Below are 19,905 nucleotides of genomic sequence, written 5' to 3'. Positions count from 1 at the left end.
GTAGCAATCGCGTGGGACAGAGCAAGCGAAGAGAGCGCATCCGACCCCCCGGCGTCCCGCGCTCTGCGGCCCCCGCTGCTCCCTGGCCAGGCCTGCCTGGGGTCCGGCCCTCGCTGCAGAAGGCCCCGGGCTGAGGCCTCCCCCTTTGCGCTGCTGTGCCCCAGGGGATGCTGTTCCTGCACAACGGGGTGATCGTCTCCCACGGCAACCTCAAGTCCTCCAACTGCGTGGTGGACAGTCGCTTCGTGCTCAAGATCACGGACTACGGGCTGGAGAGCTTCCGCGCGGCCCCCGACGCCGACGAGTCCCACGCGCTCTTCGCCAGTGAGCCCCCAGGCCCGGCTGTGCCCGGCTCACGCGGCCCTCGGCCGCAGCCCCCCAGGTCCAGCCCCGGCTGCCCCGGTCCCCCCGGCCCTCACTGGCCCCCCATCCCAGAGCCCCTTTCCAGGCTGTGCCATGACCCCCCATCCCCCACCAGGCCAACCCCAGCAATGGGACCAGCCGGCGGGGCTCTCCCTCGGACACGTGACCAGCGCGGGCTCCAGGCCACGTCGGGGGCTGCCCCTGGGCTGGGGGGTGGCCCTGCAGCTCGGAGCCAGGCCCTCCCTCGCCCAGGCTGGCTGGAGGGCCCAGGCGGGTGCCCAGAATGCAGCAGGGCAGCCATGCCAGCCTGGTCGTGCCCCTCCTGCCCCTGGGCCGACCCTGCCCCCCTGACCCTGCCCCCCACCCCCTGCCCTCCTGTCCCTGGGCCGACCCTGTCCCACTGACCCTGCCCCCCACCCCCTGCCCTCCTGTCCCTGGGCTCAGCCCGGCGCCCCCTGTCCCACTGACCCTGCCCCCCACCCCCTGCCCTCCTGTCCCTGGGCTCAGCCCGGCGCCCCCTGTCCCACTGACCCTGCCCCCCACCCCCTGCCCTCCTGTCCCTGGGCTCAGCCCGGCGCCCCCTGTCCCACTGACCCTGCCCCCCACCCCCTGCCCTCCTGTCCCTGGGCTCAGCCCGGCGCCCCCTGTCCCACTGACCCTGCCCCCCACCCTCTGCCCTCCTGTCCCTGGGCTCAGCCCGGCGCCCCCTGTCCCACTGACCCTGCCCCCCACCCCCTGCCCTCCTGTCCCTGGGCTCAGCCCGGCGCCCCCTGTCCCACTGACCCTGCCCCCCACCCCCTGCCCTCCTGTCCCTGGGCTCAGCCCGGCGCCCCCTGTCCCACTGACCCTGCCCCCCACCCCCTGCCCTCCTGTCCCTGGGCTCAGCCCGGCGCCCCCTGTCCCACTGACCCTGCCCCCCACCCCCTGCCCTCCTGTCCCTGGGCTCAGCCCGGCGCCCCCTGTCCCACTGACCCTGCCCCCCACCCTCTGCCCTCCTGTCCCTGGGCTCAGCCCGGCGCCCCCTGTCCCACTGACCCTGCCCCCCACCCCCTGCCCTCCTGTCCCTGGGCTCAGCCCGGCGCCCCCTGTCCCACTGACCCTGCCCCCCACCCCCTGCCCTCCTGTCCCTGGGCTCAGCCCGGCGCCCCCTGTCCCACTGACCCTGCCCCCCACCCCCTGCCCTCCTGTCCCTGGGCTCAGCCCGGCGCCCCCTGTCCCACTGACCCTGCCCCCCACCCCCTGCCCTCCTGTCCCTGGGCTCAGCCCGGCGCCCCCTGTCCCACTGACCCTGCCCCCCACCCTCTGCCCTCCTGTCCCTGGGCTCAGCCCGGCGCCCCCTGTCCCACTGACCCTGCCCCCCACCCCCTGCCCTCCTGTCCCTGGGCTCAGCCCGGCGCCCCCTGTCCCACTGACCCTGCCCCCCACCCCCTGCCCTCCTGTCCCTGGGCTCAGCCCGGCGCCCCCTGTCCCACTGACCCTGCCCCCCACCCCCTGCCCTCCTGTCCCTGGGCTCAGCCCGGCGCCCCCTGTCCCACTGACCCTGCCCCCCACCCCCTGCCCTCCTGTCCCTGGGCTCAGCCCGGCGCCCCCTGTCCCACTGACCCTGCCCCCCACCCCCTGCCCTCCTGTCCCTGGGCTCAGCCCGGCGCCCCCTGTCCCACTGACCCTGCCCCCCACCCTCTGCCCTCCTGTCCCTGGGCTCAGCCCGGCGCCCCCTGTCCCACTGACCCTGCCCCCCACCCCCTGCCCTCCTGTCCCTGGGCTCAGCCCGGCGCCCCCTGTCCCACTGACCCTGCCCCCCACCCTCTGCCCTCCTGTCCCTGGGCTCAGCCCGGTGCCCCCTGTCCCACTGACCCTGCCCCCCACCCTCTGCCCTCCTGTCCCTGGGCTCAGCCCGGCGCCCCCTGTCCCACTGACCCTGCCCCCCACCCTCTGCCCTCCTGTCCCTGGGCTCAGCCCGGCGCCCCCTGTCCCACTGACCCTGCCCCCCACCCTCTGCCCTCCTGTCCCTGGGCTCAGCCCGGCGCCCCCTGTCCCACTGACCCTGCCCCCCACCCCCTGCCCTCCTGTCCCTGGGCTCAGCCCGGCGCCCCCTGTCCCACTGACCCTGCCCCCCACCCTCTGCCCTCCTGTCCCTGGGCTCAGCCCGGCGCCCCCTGTCCCACTGACCCTGCCCCCCACCCTCTGCCCTCCTGTCCCTGGGCTCAGCCCGGCGCCCCCTGCCCAGCTGACCCTGCCCCCCACCCCGCAGAGAAGCTGTGGACGGCGCCCGAGCTGCTGCGCATGGAGGTTCCCCTGGCCCAGGGCACGCAGAAGGGCGACGTGTACAGCTTTGGGATCATCCTGCAGGAGATCGCCCTGCGCAACGGGGTCTTCTACGTGGAGGGGCTGGACCTGAGCCCCAAAGGTGAGGGGGGCAGTGAGCCCTGCGTGGGGGGCTGGGGCCCTGGGAGAGCGGGTGACCCCCCCCCGGGGCCGTGTGCTGGGAGAGGCGTCTCCGTGGGGCCGGACCTGGATCCTTTCTGGGCTCGGCCCCCGGGGAGCCCGTCTTGTGGGCACATTGGGGGGCCCCCGGGGCTCAAGCCAGCAGGGCAGGGATGACGCAGGCCTGGGGGTCCCAGCCCTGGCCCCTGGGGGGCACCGCGGGGCAGCTACGTGGGCCTGGGCCTGCTGCTCACCCCCGCCCCCGCGCAGAGATCATCGAGCGGGTGAAGAGCGCCGAGCGCCCCCCCTTCCGGCCCTCCGTGAGCCTGGCCTGCCACATCGAGGAGCTGGGGCTGCTCATGCAGCACTGCTGGGCCGAGGACGCGCAGGAGCGGCCCGACTTCAACCACATCAAGATCCTGCTCCGCAAGTTCAACAGGCGAGCGCCCGGCCCCGCCCTGGCCCCCCGTCTGTCCTGGCCCCCCCCGGGTCCCCGGTTCCCCCGCCCTGGCCCCCCGTCTGTCCTGGCCCCCCCCGGGTCCCCGGTTCCCCCGCCCTGGCCCCCCGTCTGTCCTGGCCCTCCCCGGGTCCCCGGTTCCCCCGCCCTGGCCCCCCGTCTGTCCTGGCCCCCCCCGGGTCCCCGGTTCCCCCGCCCTGGCCCCCCGTCTGTCCTGGCCCCCCCCGGGTCCCCGGTTCCCCCGCCCTGGCCCCCCGTCTGTCCTGGCCCTCCCCGGGTCCCCGGTTCCCCTCCGTCCCCCCGTCTGTCCTGGCCCCCCCTCCCGGGTCCCCGGTTCCCCTCCGTCCCCCCGTCTGTCCTGGCCCCCCCTCCCGGGTCCCCGGTTCCCTTGCCCTGGCCCCCCGTCTGTCCTGGCCCCCCTCCCGGGTCCCCGGATCCCCCGCCCTGGCCCCCCTGTCTGTCCTGGCCCCCCTCCCGGGTCCCCGGATCCCCCGCCCTGGCCCCCCTGTCTGTCCTGGCCCCCCCCCGGGTCCCCGGTTCCCCTGCCCTGGCCCCCTGTCTGTCCTGGCCCCCCCCGGGTCCCCGGTTCCCCCGCCCTGGCCCCCCTGTCTGTCCTGGCCCCCCCTCCCGGGTACCCTGTTCCCCCCCGTCCCCCGTCTGTCCCAGCCCCCTGTTCCCCTGCCATGTCCCCCCCCAGCCCCCTGTTCCCCCGCCCTGTCCCCCTCCCTCGTCCCCGGTTCCCCCGCCCTGTCCCCCTCCCGGGTCCCCGGTTCCCCCACCCTGTGCCCCCCGTCTGTCCCGGCTCCCCCTCCCCGGTCCCCTGTTCCCCCGCCGTGTCCCCCCCCGCCTGTCCCAGCCCCCCCCCCGGTCCCCTGTTCCCCCACCGTGTCCCCCCCCGCCTGTCCCAGCCCCCCTCCCCGGTCCCCTGTTCCCCCACCGTGTCCCCCCCGCCTGTCCCGGCCCCCCCGCCTCCCGGGTCCCCTGTTCCCCCGCCATGTCCCCCCCGTCCGTCCCGGCCCCCCCAACCTCCCAGGTACCCTGTTCCCCCGCCATGTCCCCCCCGCCTCCCCGGTCCCCTGTTCCCCCGCCATGTCCCCCCCCACCGTCTGTCCTGGGCCATCCAACCTCCCCAGTCTCCTGTCATGTCCCTCCATGTCTGTCCCAAGCCCCCCAGCCCCTCTGGCCCCCAACCTCCCCAGCCCTCTAAAACGCTTCCCCATCTACCCAGCCCCTCCAGCTCTCATCACGTCCCCCCCCGCCCCAGCCCAAGGGCAACGCCTCCCCATGTCACGAGGCCCCTCAAATCTGCCGCATCCTCCCCCTCCTGGCCTGGTTGCTCTATGGCATCCCTGGCCGGGCCCCACAGCGCCTGGGGGGCTGAGCCGGCTGGGGGGGGCAGGGCAGGGCCCCCCGGGCGGCGTCCTCACGGCGTCCTTGCAGGGAGAACAGCAGCAACATCCTGGACAACCTGCTGACGCGCATGGAGCAGTACGCCAACAACCTGGAGGAGCTGGTGGAGGAGCGGACCCAGGCCTACCTGGAGGAGAAGCGCAAAGCCGAGGCCCTGCTCTACCAGATCCTGCCCCAGTGAGTGCCGGCCCCACGGGCGCCCCTCGGCTGCCCCCCCGCACCTGCCGGGCTCAGCCCGATCCCCCCGCCCCTCGGCCCTGCTCCCCCCGGGGTCCCCTGCCCCTCGGCCCTGCTCCCCCCGGGGTCCCCCGCCCCTCGGCCCCTGCTCCCCCCGGGGTCCCCTGCCCCTCGGCCCCTGCTCCCCCCGGGGTCCCTCGCTCCTCAGCCCTGCTCCCCCCGGGGTCCCCTGCCCCTCGGCCCTGCTCCCCCCGGGGTCCCCCGCCCCTCGGCCCCTGCTCCCCCCGGGGTCCCCCGCCCCTCGGCCCTGCTCCCCCTGGGGTCCCCCGCCCCTCGGCCCCTGCTCCCCCCGGGGTCCCCCGCTCCTCGGCCCTGCTCCCCCCGGGGTCCCCCCGCCCCTCGGCCCCACGGGCGCCCCTCGGCTGCCCCCCCGCACCTGCCGGGCTCAGCCCGATCCCCCCGCCCCTCGGCCCTGCTCCCCCCGGGGTCCCCCGCCCCTCGGCCCTGCTCCCCCTGGGGTCCCCCGCTCCTCGGCCCTGCTCCCCCTGGGGTCCCCCCGCCCCTCGGCCCTGCTCCCCCTGGGGTCTCCCGCCCCTCGGCCCTGCTCCCCCCGGGGTCCCCCGCCCCTCGGCCCTGCTCCCCCTGGGGTCTCCCGCCCCTCGGCCCTGCTCCCCCCGGGGTCCCCCGCCCCTCGGCCCTGCTCCCCCTGGGGTCCCCCGCTCCTCGGCCCTGCTCCCCCCGGGGTCCCCTGCCCCTCGGCCCCTGCTCCCCCTGGGGTCCCTCGCCCCTCGGCCCTGCTCCCCCCGGGGTCCCCTGCCCCTCGGCCCTGCTCCCCCTGGGGTCCCCCGCCCCTCGGCCCTGCTCCCCCTGCTCCCCCTGGGGTCCCTCGCTCCTCGGCCCTGCTCCCCCCGGGGTCCCCTGCCCCTCGGCCCTGCTCCCCCTGGGGTCCCCCGCCCCTCGGCCCTGCTCCCCCTGGGGTCCCCCCGCCCCTTGGCCCCCTGCTCCCCCTGGGGTCCCCCGCCCCTCGGCCCTGCTCCCCCCGGGGTCCTCCGCCCCTCGGCCCCTGCTCCCCCTGGGGTCTCCCGCTCCTCGGCCCTGCTCCCCCCGGGGTCCCCCCGCCCCTTGGCCCCCTGCTCCCCCTGGGGTCCCCCGCCCCTCGGCCCTGCTCCCCCCGGGGTCCTCCGCCCCTCGGCCCCTGCTCCCCCCGGGGTCCTCCGCCCCTCGGCCCTGCTCCCCCTGGGGTCCCCCCGCCCCTCGGCCCTGCTCCCCCCGGGGTCCTCCGCCCCTCGGCCCTGCTCCCCCTGGGGTCCCTCGCTCCTCGGCCCTGCTCCCCCCGGGGTCCCCTCAGCCCTGCTCCCCCCGGGGTCCCCCGCCCCTTGGCCCCCTGCTCCCCATGGGGTCCCCCCGCCCCTCGGCCCTGCTCCCCCCGGGGTTCCCCCGCCCCTCGGCTCTGCTCCCCCTGGGGTCCCCCCGCCCCTCGGCCCCCTGCTCCCCCCGGCCCCTGGGGTCCCCCCGCCCCTCGGCCCTGTTCCCCCTGGGATCCCCCCACTCCTTGGCCCCCTGCTCCCTCTGGGGTCCCCCCACTCCTCAGCCCCCTGCTCCCCCGGCCCCCGGGGTCCCCCTGCTCCTCAGCCCCCTGCTCCCTCCTGGCCCCTGGGGTCCCCCCACTCCTGCCGCTCCTCTCACCCACCCCCTCTTCCTGTCTCCAGCTCCGTGGCGGAGCAGCTGAAGCGCGGGGAGACGGTGCAGGCCGAGGCCTTCGACAGCGTCACCATCTACTTCAGCGACATCGTGGGGTTCACGGCCCTGTCTGCGGAGAGCACCCCCATGCAGGTAGCGGGGGCGGGGTGAGAGCGGCCCCCCATGCAGGTAGCGGGGGCGGGGTGAGAGCGGCCCCCCATGCAGGTAGCGGGGGCGGGGTGAGAGCGGCCCCCCCATGCAGGTAGCGGGGGCGGGGTGAGAGCGGCCCCCCATGCAGGTAGCGGGGGCGGGGTGAGAGCGGCTCCCCATGCAGGTAGCGGGGGCGGGTTGAGAGCGGCCCCCCCCATGCAGGTAGCGGGGGCGGGGTGAGAGCGGCTCCCCATGCAGGTAGCGGGGGCGGGGTGAGAGCGGCCCCCCCCATGCAGGTAGCGGGGGCGGGGTGAGAGCGGCCCCCCCCATACAGGTAGCGGGGGCGGGGTGAGAGCGGCCCCCCCCATACAGGTAGCGGGGGCGGGGTGAGAGCGACCCCCCCCATGCAGGTAGCGGGGGCGGGGTGAGAGCGGCCCCCCCCATACAGGTAGCGGGGGCGGGGTGAGAGCGACCCCCCCATGCAGGTAGCGGGGGCGGGGTGAGAGCGGCTCCCCATGCAGGTAGCGGGGGCGGGGTGAGAGCGGCCCCCCCATGCAGGTAGCGGGGGCGGGGTGAGAGCGGCCCCCCCATGCAGGTAGCGGGGGCGGGGTGAGAGCGGCCCCCCATGCAGGTAGCGGGCGCGGGGTGAGAGCGGCCCCCCCATGCAGGTAGCGGGGGCGGGGTGAGAGCGGCCCCCCATACAGGTAGCGGGGGCGGGGTGAGAGCGGGCCCCCCATGCAGGTAGCGGGGGCGGGGTGAGAGCGGCCCCCCATGCAGGTAGCGGGGGCGGGGTGAGAGCGGCCCCCCATGCAGGTAGCGGGGGCGGGGTTAGAGCGGCCCCCCCATGCAGGTAGCGGGGGCGGGGTGAGAGCGGCCCCCCCATGCAGGTAGCGGGGGCGGGGTGAGAGCGGCCCCCCATGCAGGTAGCGGGGGCGGGGTGAGAGCGGCCCCCCATGCAGGTAGCGGGGGCGGGTTGAGAGCGGCCCCCCATGCAGGTAGCGGGGGCGGGGTGAGAGCGGCCCCCCATGCAGGTAGCGGGGGCGGGGTTAGAGCGGCCCCCCCATGCAGGTAGCGGGGGCGGGGTGAGAGCGGCCCCCCATGCAGGTAGCGGGGGCGGGGTGAGAGCGGCCCCCCATGCAGGTAGCGGGGGCGGGGTGGAGGGAGCAGGGGCCCCGGGGCTGGGGCAGGAGAGGCGGGAGCACTCACTGCCCGGGCGGGGGGTCCAGCCAGGCCGGCCCCTGGCCGCTCACCCCGGCCGCTGCCTTGCAGGTTGTGACGTTGCTGAACGACCTGTACACCTGCTTCGACGCCATCATCGACAACTTCGACGTCTACAAGGTGAGCTGGGCCGGGGGGTCTGGCTGCTGCCTGGCCTGGGACGGACACAGGCCGGCTCCCTGCCCCGGACAGCGCCTGGCCCCCGGCCCGGGGAGACGCCGCTGGGCTGGGTCGGCCCGGCCGTGAAACGCCCCCAGACTCTGCCGGCCGGACCTGCCCTGCCAGCCCTTCAGCTCCGCGCTCGGCTCCGCCCTACGGCCACCTCCCTCTGTCGGCCTCCGGAGCTCTCTCGCTCTCCATGCCGAGCCCGGGAACGGGGGAGCGGCCTGGCCCAGGCTCCAGGCTCCGGGCACCGGGAGGACGGGGCAATTCTGGGGCTAAGGGCAAGTTTCCTCCGGAGCCGGTCAGCAGACGCAGCTCGTGGCCCGAGGCCGGAGGATGGGTGTTAGCAGAGTGCAATGCCTGAGGCTCCTGGCCAGCTGAACATGCCTGGGCAGAGGCATGTGCATACACACAAGGGTCCGGGCACACGTGCAAGGGCACATGTACACGTGCGAGGGAGTGTGCACATAGAATCATAGAATCATAGAATAATAGGACTGGAAGGGACCTCGAGAGGTCATCGAGTCCAGCCCCCCACCCCACATGTACAAGGGCATGCACACAAATGCAAGGGGTGCACACTTGTGCAAGGGCACATGCAAGGGAATGCACACATGCCAGGGTGTGGGCACACGTGCAAGGGCACACTCATGTGCAAGGGTGCAAGAGCGTGGGCACACGTACAAGGGAATGCACACGTGCAAGAGTGTGGGCACACGTGCAAGGGAATGCACACGTGCAAGAGCGTGGGCACACGTGCAAGGGAATGCACACGTGCAAGAGCGTGGGCACACGTGCAAGGGCACGGGCGCACACAGACTGTGGAGGGGCACCCCCCATTCTGCTCTGGGCTCAGGCCGCCCAAGGCCTGCAGTGAGCGGAGGGGGACGGTGCCTGCAACCAGGGCGGTGCTCCCCCCAGGTGGAGACGATCGGTGACGCCTACATGGTGGTGTCGGGGCTGCCCGTGCGCAACGGCAAGCTGCACGCCTGCGAGGTGGCCCGCATGTCCCTGGCCTTGCTCGACGCCGTGCGCACCTTCCGGATCCGCCACCGGCCCGACCAGCAGCTCAAGCTGCGCGTCGGCATCCACAGCGGTGAGCCCCGGGGCCGGTGGGGGGCCCTGGGCGGAGGCCGCCCCCCCACGGGACAGCAGCCGTGCCAAGGACCTGTCGTGCTCTGACCCTAAACGGACGGGGAGCCAGGGGGCTGGGTTCTCTCCCGGGTCCCGAAGGGGAGCAGACCCCAATGGGTAGAGCAGGGGGGTGGGGAGCCAGGGGGCTGGGTTCTCTCCCAGGTCCCGAAGGGGAGCAGACCCCAATGGGTAGAGCAGGGGGGTGGGGAGCCAGGACTCCTGGGTTCTCTCCCGGGTCCCGAAGGGGAGCAGACCCCAATGGGTAGAGCGGGGGGGGGGGAGCCAGGAGGCTGGGTTCTCTCCCGGGTCCCGAAGGGGAGCAGACCCCAATGGGTAGAGCGGGGGGGGTGGGGAGCCAGGGGGCTGGGTTCTCTCCCAGGTCCCGAAGGGGAGCAGACCCCAATGGGTAGAGCGGGGGGGGGAAGCCAGGGGGCTGGGTTCTCTCCCGGGTCCCGAAGGGGAGCAGACCCCAATGGGTAGAGCGGGGGGGGGGAGCCAGGGGGCTGGGTTCTCTCCCAGGTCCCGAAGGGGAGCAGACCCTAATGGGTAGAGCAGGGGGGTGGGGAGCCAGGACTCCTGGGTTCTCTCCCGGGTCCCAAAGGGGAGCAGACCCCAATGGATAGAGCAGGGGGGTGGGGAGCCAGGACTCCTGGGTTCCATTCCTGGCTCCATCACTAGCTGGCTGGGAGACCTTTGGTGTTGCCCGGGCGCTTGTGTGGCTGCCCTCAGCGAGATTCCAAGGCAGCCCAGCCCCCAGCTAGGTTTGGGTTTCTGTGGGTGGTGCACATTCCCCCATGCCTTGGTGCACATACAATTTATTCCGCACCTGGATGGGAACGATCCGAAGGGACATCGGTGACCTGACCTTCCCTGCCCCCCTGGTGGCTGCTGACTGGTTTGTTGGAGCGTGTGGGGTCTGGGCAGGAGAGGGGGAGTTCTAGGGGGGCAGGGGGCCAGGCGAGCCTGGGTGCAGTTGTGGGGCGGTGCCTGATGCTCTCTGTGCCTCCTGTCCCAGGCCCGGTCTGCGCTGGGGTGGTCGGGCTGAAGATGCCTCGTTACTGCCTCTTTGGGGACACGGTGAACACGGCCTCCCGGATGGAATCCAACGGGGAAGGTAAAGGGGCCGGGCCGGCGAATGGGGAGCGGGGCTCCCTGTGGGGCGGGGTCCCCACAACACCCACGGCCCCGTGTCTGGTTCCAGCCCTGAAGATCCACCTGTCGTCGGCCACCAAGAGCGCCCTGGAGGAGGTCGGCTGCTTCGAGCTGGAGCTGCGCGGGGACGTGGAGATGAAGGTGACGGCGCATGGCCCCCCCCCCCGGCGCCCCACCTCTGGCGATGTCGCCCTGGAGACCTCGGCCTGCACGCTGCTGGCTGCCCCCCCGGGCACGGCTGCCCTTCCCCCTTGGCCTGCCCCGCCCCACGTCCCCAGCATGGGCGTTGTCCAGCCTGTACCCCCAGCCCCGCCTGTACCCCCAGCCCCGCCCAGCCTGCACCCCCAGCCCCGCCTGCACCCCCAGCCCCGCCTGTACCCCCAGCCCAGCCCCGCCTGCACCCCCAGCCCCGCCCCGCCTGCACCCCCAGCCCCGCCTGTACCCCCAGCCCCGTCTGCACCCCCAGCCCCGCCTGCACCCCCAGCCCAGCCTGTATCCTCAGCCCCGCCTGTACCCCCAGCCCCGCCTGTACCCCCAGCCCCGCCTGCACCCCCAGCCCTGCCTGCACCCCCAGCCCAGCCCAGCCTGTATCCCCAGCCCCGCCTGCACCCCCAGCCCCGCCTGCACCCCCAGCCCTGCCTGCACCCCCAGCCCAGCCCAGCCTGTATCCCCAGCCCCGCCTGCACCCCCAGCCCCGCCTGCACCCCCAGCCCAGCCTGCACCCCCAGCCCAGCCCCGCCTGCACCTGCTAGCCCCGCCTGTACCCCTAGCCCCGCCTTTACCCCCAGCCCAGCCTGCACCCAGCCTGCACCCCCAGCCCAGCCCCGCCTGTACCCTCAGCCCCGCCTGTTCCCCCAGCCCCGCCCCGCCTGCACCCCCAGCCCCACCTGCACCCCCAGCCCAGCCCCGCCCCGCCTGCACCCCCAGCCCCGTCTGCACCCCCAGCCCAGCCTGTATCCCCAGCCCCACCTGCACCCCCAGCCCTGCCTGCACCCCCAGTCAGCCCAGCCTGTATCCCCAGCCCCGTCTGCACCCCCAGCCCAGCCTGCACCCCCAGCCCAGCCTGTATCCTCAGCCCCGCCTGTACCCCCAGCCCAGCCTGTATCCCCAGCCCCGCCTGCACCCCCAGCCCTGCCTGCACCCCCAGCCCAGCCCCGCCTGCACCCCCAGCCCCGCCTGCACCCCCAGCCCTGCCTGCACCCCCAGCCCAGCCCCGCCTGTACCCCTTGCCCTGCCTTTACCCCCAGCCCAGCCTGCACCCAGCCTGCACCCCCAGCCCAGCCCCGCCTGCCCGGGGCCCTGCCTGTGGGGAGCACCCGAGGCCTCGCTGAGCTTGTTCTCCTCCCGCAGGGCAAGGGCAAGATGCGGACGTACTGGCTGCTGGGCGAGCGCGTGAGCAGCACGCGGGGCTGACCTGCCCCCGCCGCTGGACTCTCCTGTTCCGCCTCCTCCGGCCCGGCCACACGCGGGCTCCTAGCGCCCCCCTCTGCCGCCAAGCCACTTGGACTGAGCGCTGGGGGTGCCCCTGCAGCAGCGCCCTGGCCTGGGGCTCACCAGGAGTCCTGAGCTGAACCACTGGCCGGTCCCCTCTCGCCACCCCTGACCCAGAGTCACATCCCACCCCAGCAAGCCTGGGGCCCCACGGGTGGGAGGGAGCCACAGGCCAGGGCAGGAGCTGGGGCTGCCCCCTCCCACAGTGGGGGAGCTCACGGGGGTGGGCATTGCCCCTCCCCCACACGGGGGGCTCACGGGGGTGGGCATTGCCCCTCCCCCACACGGGGGCTCACGGGGGGCATTGCCCCTCCCCCACACGGGGGCTCACGGGGGGGGCATTGTGGCCCCTCATCGCAGCTCTCTGGTTTGTAATAAAGCCTGTGTATATCGCCCGCAGTGACGACTCCCTCGGGCCAGCCCCCTGGGGTGCCTGTTCCGGGAGCAGGGGGCTTGCGGGGCGCTCTGGGCGGGGGGGGCTGCATGGACAGGGGTCCAGTTGGGATCCTGGGGGGAACTGCGGCCCAGCCCCCCAGCCCCAGCATCTCTCACCCCTACAGCAGCCTGTCCTTTGCAGCACTTTGAGGTGCGCCCCTGGGGTTCCCTGGCTCCGGCCCCCCGGGCACGGCTGGAGCCCTGGGTGTCTGCCAGGCCCAGGGGAGCTGGCTGGTTGCACTCGACAGACCCAGCTCCGTGGCTTCCCTTGCCCCCAGGCTGGCTGAGCCGGTCCCTCTGTCCTCTGGGCCACGGGCTGCTAGGAGGGGCCACCCTCCCTCTCGAGGATGGGGTACGAGGGAAGGTCCTTCCATGGACTGAGAACGGGTCACAAGGCAGGAAACGGGGCGGAAGGAAGGGTCGTTTTCCCAGTGCAGAGGGGTAGTTAACGGGGTCCCCCAGGGTCCGTCCTGGCACCCGTCGCATTCGACCGCTGGGTAAATGATCTGGAGAAGGGTAAACGGTGCGGGGGCACCATGGGCAGGCGATGCTGTCACGGCCCCTGGCCGGAAACCCCCGGGGCAAGACCCCCTCTCCAGTGCGGCACCCCCGTCTCAGGGAGCCCACTCCAGTGCAGTGACCCACTCTCGGGGGGCCCCTCTCCCCTGGGGGGTCCGCCCCTCCGCCTCCGGGACTGCACCTCTCATGGCCTCCAGCCGCCTGCCCCTGCTGTGAGCCCCCTCGGGGGTCCCCTCCCTCTGGCCCCCAGGGCCTCCCCTCCCAGCGGGCCTAGCGCAGCCTGTTCCCCAGCCCAGAGCGACTCCGGCCAGCACAGGACAGGGGGTCTATGGAGCTTTGGGCGCAGCAACGGATCCCTCAGGCCAGTCGGCCGGGGCCTCCGCCCGCACGTCAGCCTCCCTGCAGCCGGCTGAGTCCTGCCTGCTCCGCCCTCAGCCCCCGTCTCCCAGCAGAGCCCCCGGTACCCCCGGCCACAGCCCCTCCCCCGGCCATTGTCTCCTCCCCAGCTAACGGGGTCGCCTGGGCCCCTCTTCTCCTCTCCCTCTCCCCCCGTCCAATGTTCTCCCCTCACCAGGACCATGACCAGGGGCCGGCTGACCCCAGGCTCCAGTTCTGGGCTGTTCTCTGCAACAACAAACTCCCCCCCTTTGTCACATTGAACCGGTGACATCCGAGGACTGAGCGCCCCCCTCTGCATGCAGCCCCCTTGAACCCCAAAACTCCACTTCCTCCCAGGTCCCAAACTGCTCCAGATAGGTCAGAGCAAAGCAGACTCCGAAGAGCTTCAAAAGGATCTCCCCGAACTACGTGACAGGGCAGCCCAATGGCAGATGAATTTGAATGCTGATCAATGCAGAGTTAAGTAACACGCATTGGAAAACACGATCCCAACCCCACATGCAGAATCAGAGGGACTAGCTGAGCCATAAACCCCCGAGAGAGAGATCCTGGAGTCACGGCGGAGTCCTCTGAACACGTCCCCTCGTGCGCAGCGGCAGGCAGGCAGCGTATTAGCAATCGGTAAGACGGGGCTCGGACAAGACGGAGAACATCCCAGTGCCGCTCCGTAGCTCCCTGGCCGCCCACAGCTTGAACGCTGCGTGCAGACGGGGTCGCCTCATCTCACAAAAGCTCTCGCGGCTTTGGAAGAAGTTCAGAGAAGGGCCCAAAGCTGAGGAGGGGTCTGGAACGGCTGCCGTGCGAGGGGAGACGAGGGAGCGGGGAGAGGGCAGAGGGCTATAAATCGTGCCGGGGGTGGGGAGGTGACTACACAGGAGTTCTTTACTCCTCAGAACACAAGAACGAGGGGCACCCAATGGACTCCACAGGCAGCAGGTTTAAAACAAACCAAAGGGAGTTTTACTTCCCACAACGCCCAGCCAACCTGTGGAACTCCTCGCCGGGGTTCAGGGACGAACTAGATCCATTCGTGGAGGTTCGGTCTGTCAATGGCTGTTGGCCAGGCGGGGCAGGGAGGGTGTCCCGGGCCTGTTTGCCAGAGGCTGGGAACGGGCGACAGGGCAGGGCTCGCTCGGATTCCCGGGTTTGGTGGCTCCCTGTGGGGCCCTGGCACTGGCTGTTCTTGGAGGACGGACACGGCTGGACGGGCCTTGGTCTGACCCCGTCTGGCTGCTTGGATGGCGGGGGCCCAGCAGGGCCGTGTCTGCGCTGCCAGGCTCTCTCGAATCGCTCCCGAAACACTGCTTGGAAATGAGCGAATTCCTCTGTGAGCGGGAGAGATGGCCAGTAGCCGGGGGGGCACGGTGGGCGCTCGCCTTGTGATGCCGCAGTGTGGGCGTGCCCTGGGACCCCTGCCCCTGCCTGCCGGGCCCTGCCCCCGTCCACGGCCGCGTCGGCCCCCCCATCCCGCCCTGCCGGGCCCTGCCCCCGTCCGCGTCGGCCCCCCCATCCCGCCCTGCCGGGCCCTGCCCCCGTCCGTGTCGGCGCCCCCATCCCGCCCTGCCGGGCCCTGCCCCTGTCCGCGTCGGCGCCCCCATCCCGCCCTGCCGGGCCCTGCCCCTGTCCGCGTCGGCCCCCCCATCCCGCCCTGCCGGGCCCTGCCCCTGTCCGCGTCGGCGCCCCCATCCCGCCCTGCCGGGCCCTGCCCCTGTCCGCGTCGGCCCCCCCATCCCGCCCTGCCGGGCCCTGCCCCCGTCCACGGCCGCGTCGGCCCCCCATCCCGCCCTGCCGGGCCCTGCCCCCGTCCGTGTCGGCGCCCCCATCCCGCCCTGCCGGGCCCTGCCCCTGTCCGCGTCGGCGCCCCCATCCCGCCCTGCCGGGACCTGCCCCTGTCCGCGTCGGCCCCCCCATCCCGCCCTGCCGGGCCCTGCCCCTGTCCGCGTTGGCCCCCCCATCCCGCCCTGCCGGGCCCTGCCCCTGTCCGCGTTGGCCCCCCCATCCCGCCCTGCCGGGCCCTGCCCCTGTCCGCGTCGGCCCCCCATCCCGCCCTGCCGGGCCCTGCCCCCATCCACGGCTGTGCTAGGAGGCCATGTATGAGGCTGGCTGGGCACGAGGGATGTGGGCAGGTCTTGGCCCTGCCCTGCCCTGCCCCAGGAGAGCCAGGCAGCCCCCTCCCGGAGCCGGAGCCGGAGCCGGGAAGCCTGGCCCGCCCCAGGAATGCGAGGGAGGCAGCGGGGCCGCACAGGCACCTCCAGCCCTGCCAGGAACATACAGGACTGAACAGGACATTCCCTGGGCTCATCCATCAAAGTCAGCAGCCAGGCCAGCAGCAAAGCTCCACGCCCCCGCGCCGCCTGGACAGCTGGGGGCCCCGGGGCCGCGAAACCCGCCTGGGAGCAGCCTGCGACTCAGTGTCCCCATTCCACAGCATTTGGGCCCCACGGGCCCCCAGGACTCTGCCCCAGGCTCCCCAGATCGACCTGCTCCTGCAACCTGCCCCAGAGAATCCCACGAGATCGCTTGCCTCGGGCGTCCTGGCAGGAAACGGGATGGGAGCGGCCCGCCTGGAGCCACTCTGGGCTGGGCGGGGGCAGGTTAGAACGTGGGGGGGGGTCTCCCTGGCTCTGGGGAGAGTGGGCCCCGGGGGAGGGAGCCAGGTCCTGTCCTTGGCTTTCCTGCGGATTGACTAGCCCCTGTAAACGGGCCAATGCCGCCCTGGCCGGGGGCTGGGAAGACTTGCCCATTGGCGGGGGGGGGAGACAGAGCAACCCCCCGCCCCCCTGCAGGCTGCATCTCACAGGGAAAGTCGCCCACCCTGAGAGCCCCCCCTCCAGCACAGCTGCCCCCGGCCCCGCACGGTTAGCAGGGCCAGGCTGCCTGTGCGGCCAGAGCTGGGGATGAGCCAGGCCTCGTGGGGCAGCAGCGGGTGCCACGGGGGTTGGCGATGGCCCCTCCCAGGGCGGGTTTCTTACATGACCCCAGGGCCAGCTCCGTCCTGCTGCCTCCCGGCTGCGGGAAGCCCCGGAGGGCCAGGAATGGGAACCTTGCCGGGGGCGTGGGGTGGGGATCTGCAGGCAGACAGTGGGTGGGCGGGCGGTTCCGGAGGGCCCAGGCAGGTCACAGAGCCGGGGCAGCAGAACGTGGCCTGCTCTTGGAGCAGGGCCTGCTGAGCCGCAGCCACGGACGGGACCCCGGCTAGAGCCAGGGCAGGCTCTCCTGGGGGCCTCAGGGCTGCAGGGCAAGCCCCCGGCAGAGGGGAGCCGCTGCTGGCCCCACGGCGGGAAGTCTGGGGCTGCGCTGGGGGAGGCCGGCTCCGTGCGATCGGGGGCAGGGTCCTCCCAGAGCCAGACACGTCCCGGCCGGGTCCTGGCCACGAACGGCCACTCCAGGGCTGGGGGCACCTCGCCTGGGATCGTGCTCCGGCGGGCTGGGACATGGTGTCCGCCTGGCACTGGGGCCCACCTGGGCGCTAGGCCTACTGCAGTGCCAGGCCCGGGAGGAGGGGCAGGGCCCCGCCAGGCTCAGCCCCTCCGCCTGCCCCAGGCTTCTGCATGTCTCTGGGGCTGAGCAGCAGGCCCCCTCGCCCCCCGCCCCAGCTTCCGAGGAGGGGCTCAGTCCCCGCGGCCTGGCCTGATGGTGCTCCATGCGCCGTGGGCACTTTGCCCCGAGGGACAGGGCTGACCCTGTGGCTTTCAGGCCCTCTGGGCTGCCCCGAACTGCCCTGGGGGTGACGCGCTACCCGCGTCCCCCATCTCCCCCCTTGAACAGCTGCAGCTCCAGCCCACGCGGCCAGATCCCCTGCGCCCCACTGGCCCCACGGAGCTCCCTGTGCCGCCTGGGGCCTGGCAGGAACCCAGCAACCATGGATCGGGCTCATCCCCGCCAGGCCGGGCCCTGTGCTGAGCTGTCCATCCCCAGGGGCTGGCACTGCCCTCTGCCCTTTGTCTGACCAGTGCTGGGCCCGAGGGGAGGGGAGGCAGTGCAAGGGGCTAGGTAGAAACCGGGCTCTGCCCGCTCCCCTGGGAGGAGGCTGCCAGGACCCAGCTCAGGAGCAGCCGAGCCAGAACAAGGCGTGTTCCCCTCCCCTGCAAAGCTGCGCCATGTGCAGCCAGGCTCCCAGGCGGGTTCCCCCCTCGGCTCTCGCAAGCCCTGGTCCACTCATCCAGTTCGGGACTTGCTCTGCCCAGGGCTGTCGCTGCCCCTCAAGCTTGCCCCGCCTGCCGAAGTCCAGCCCCGAGACCCACGGCATGCCGCCCTGCCCGGCCAGGCCCATTCTCCTCCCGCCGGGCCAATCCCTCTGCCCTGATCCGAACAGGGCAGCGGTGGCGTTCCCCCTCGGCTCTACATCCAGGCAAAATCCAACCCCCCCCATCCCGAGGGCTGGGGGACTCTTTACAAGCTGATAACCCCCCCACAGACACTTTGTACAGCATGCCCAGGGCCTTTGCGCTCTCATGAGTGGCCTGCCACCCCACCCTCCCCTGGGTGGCATCAGGCAGCTGGGCCCATATCGCAGGGAGGCTCTGCTAGCTGGGTACGGGCCCAGCGCTCCTGGAACAGGAGCAGAGCCGCAGTGCGGGGCAACTAGCCCAATTGGGGGGGCAGCCCCCACCTCCTGTGTGGCCAGAGAATTGTGGCATGAGGTGAAAAGCCAGGCCTGACACAGAGCGCTGCAGGGCGGGGGCCTGGGGCTGAACAGAGCCCTGTGTGGCTGGGGGTATCACTGTAGAGCCCTGTGTGGAGGGGGGTATCACTGTAGAGCCCTGTGTGGAGGGGGGTATCACTGCAGGGCCCTGTGTGGAGGGGGTGTGTGACGGCGCGTTGGGGGTCCCCCACCTCCTGCACCCCGAAATGGCACAAACAGACCGCACCAGCCGGTGGAATAGAGGAAGTTTATTGCCTCTCCAGGATACAGCACAGCACAGATGTAGTCTGGTCACAGAGCTGGGCTAGGATGCCTCAGGCCCCCTCGAGATGGGGGAGACTGGGCCCCTAAACTCCAGCTCCTCTCCCTAGGCTGTCTCCTCCATGCTCACAGACACCCAGCCACCAACTAACTAACTTCCAGCCCTGCCCCCCAGCCAGGGCAGCATTCCACCTTCCTTTGTTCCTCTCCATGGGGGGTGTCTGGCCATACTCGTTTGCATAGTAACTCATCCTGTTTTGCTGGGTCGTGGCCCCCACGACAGCCAGTGGGGGTTACCCCAGAGCCAGCAGCATAGAAACCAGCCAGGTCCCCCCACTACGTCACAGGGGGTATCACTGCAGAGCCCTGTGTGGCTGGGGAAGGGTCACTGGCAGAGCCCTGTGTGGTTGGGGGGGGGGGGATATCACTGCACAGCCCTGGGGGGATGTACCTGTACAGACCTGTGTGGCTGGTGGGTGTTACTGCACAGCCCTGGGGGGGGGGCACTGCACACTCCCGTGTGGCTGGGGGGGCACTGCAGAGCCCTGGGGGGGTCACTGCACACTCCTGTGTGGCTGGGGGGGTCACTGCACAGCCCAGGGGGGGTCACTGCACACTCCCGTGTGGCTGGGGGGGTCACTGCACAGCCCTGAGGGGATGTACCTGCACAGACCTGTGTGGCTGGGGGGTCACTGCACAGCCCTGGGGGGGTCACTACACACTCCTGTGTGGCGGGGGGGGGTCACTGCACAGCCCTGGGGGGATGTACCTGCACAGAACTGTGTGGCTGGGGGGGGGGGTCACTGCACACTCCTGTGTGGCTGGGGGGGTCACTGCACAGCCCTGGGGGGGGTCACTGCACACTCCTGTGTGGCTGGGGGGGTCACTGCACAGCCCTGGGGGGGTCACTACACACTCCCGTGTGGCGGGGGGGGGGGTCACTGCACAGCCCTGGGGGGGTCACTGCACACTCCCGTGTGGCGGGGGGGGTCACTGCACAGCCCTGGGGGGGTCACTGCACACTCCCGTGTGGCTGGGGGGGTCACTGCACAGCCCTGGGGGGGGTCACTGCACACTCCCGTGTGGCTGGGGGGGGTCACTGCACACTCCCGTGTGGCTGGGGGGGGTCACTGCACAGCCCTGGGGGGGGTAACTGCACACTCCCGTGTGGCTGGGGGGGGGTGTCACTGCACAGCCCTGGGGGGGGTCACTGCACACTCCCGTGTGGCTGGGGGGGGTCACTGCACAGCCCTGGGGGGGGGGTCACTGCACACTCCCGTGTGGCTGGGGGGGTCACTGCACAGCCCTGGGGGGGGGGTCACTGCACACTCCCGTGTGGCTGGGGGGGGTCACTGCACAGCCCTGGGGGGGGGTCACTGCACACTCCCGTGTGGCTGGGGGGGGTCACTGCACAGCCCGGGGGGGGGGTCACTGCACACTCCCGTGTGGCTGGGGGGGGGGTCACTGCACAGCCCTGGGGGGGTCACTGCACACTCCCGTGTGGCTGGGGGGGGTCACTGCACAGCCCTGGGGGGGGGGTCACTGCACACTCCCGTGTGGCGGGGGGTCACTGCACAGCCCTGGGGGGGTCACTGCACACTCCCGTGTGGCTGGGGGGGGTCACTGCACAGCCCTGGGGGGGGGTCACTGCACACTCCCGTGTGGCTGGGGGGGTCACTGCACAGCCCTGGGGGGGGGGTCACTGCACACTCCCGTGTGGCGGGGGGGGGGGTCACTGCACAGCCCTGGGGGGGGTCACTGCACACTCCCGTGTGGCTGGGGGGGGGCACTGCACAGCTCTGGGGGGGTCACTGCACACTCCCGTGTG

General features: G+C 72.8%; 1 protein-coding gene across 4 annotated transcripts in view; it reads left to right on the top strand.

Moving 5' to 3' along the window:
• NPR1 (natriuretic peptide receptor 1) overlaps positions 1-12,227 on the top strand; it is a 42,530-nt gene extending 30,303 nt beyond the window's left edge. For 2 of the 4 annotated variants that reach the window (XM_075906950.1, XM_075906951.1), the window contains 10 exons: positions 165-324; positions 2,615-2,770; positions 3,058-3,226; positions 4,685-4,831; positions 6,541-6,664; positions 7,931-7,999; positions 8,963-9,137; positions 10,191-10,289; positions 10,377-10,468; positions 11,678-12,227. In XM_075906950.1, the coding sequence (XP_075763065.1) occupies positions 165-324; positions 2,615-2,770; positions 3,058-3,226; positions 4,685-4,831; positions 6,541-6,664; positions 7,931-7,999; positions 8,963-9,137; positions 10,191-10,289; positions 10,377-10,468; positions 11,678-11,740 (1,254 nt within the window). In that variant the 3' untranslated portion in view covers positions 11,741-12,227. Of the gene's footprint in view, positions 1-164; positions 325-2,614; positions 2,771-3,057; positions 3,227-4,684; positions 4,832-6,540; positions 6,665-7,887; positions 8,000-8,962; positions 9,138-10,190; positions 10,290-10,376; positions 10,469-11,677 lie in introns of those variants that run through there. The other 2 variants (XM_075906949.1, XM_075906952.1) reach the window with 2 other exon arrangements.
• Positions 12,228-19,905: the final 7,678 nt, after the last annotated feature.

Source organism: Pelodiscus sinensis, chromosome 24 (genome assembly GCF_049634645.1).
Source record: "Pelodiscus sinensis isolate JC-2024 chromosome 24, ASM4963464v1, whole genome shotgun sequence".
In the NCBI taxonomy this organism is placed as follows: Eukaryota; Metazoa; Chordata; order Testudines; family Trionychidae; genus Pelodiscus; species Pelodiscus sinensis.
This window is presented reverse-complemented; position numbering and strand designations above follow the sequence as displayed.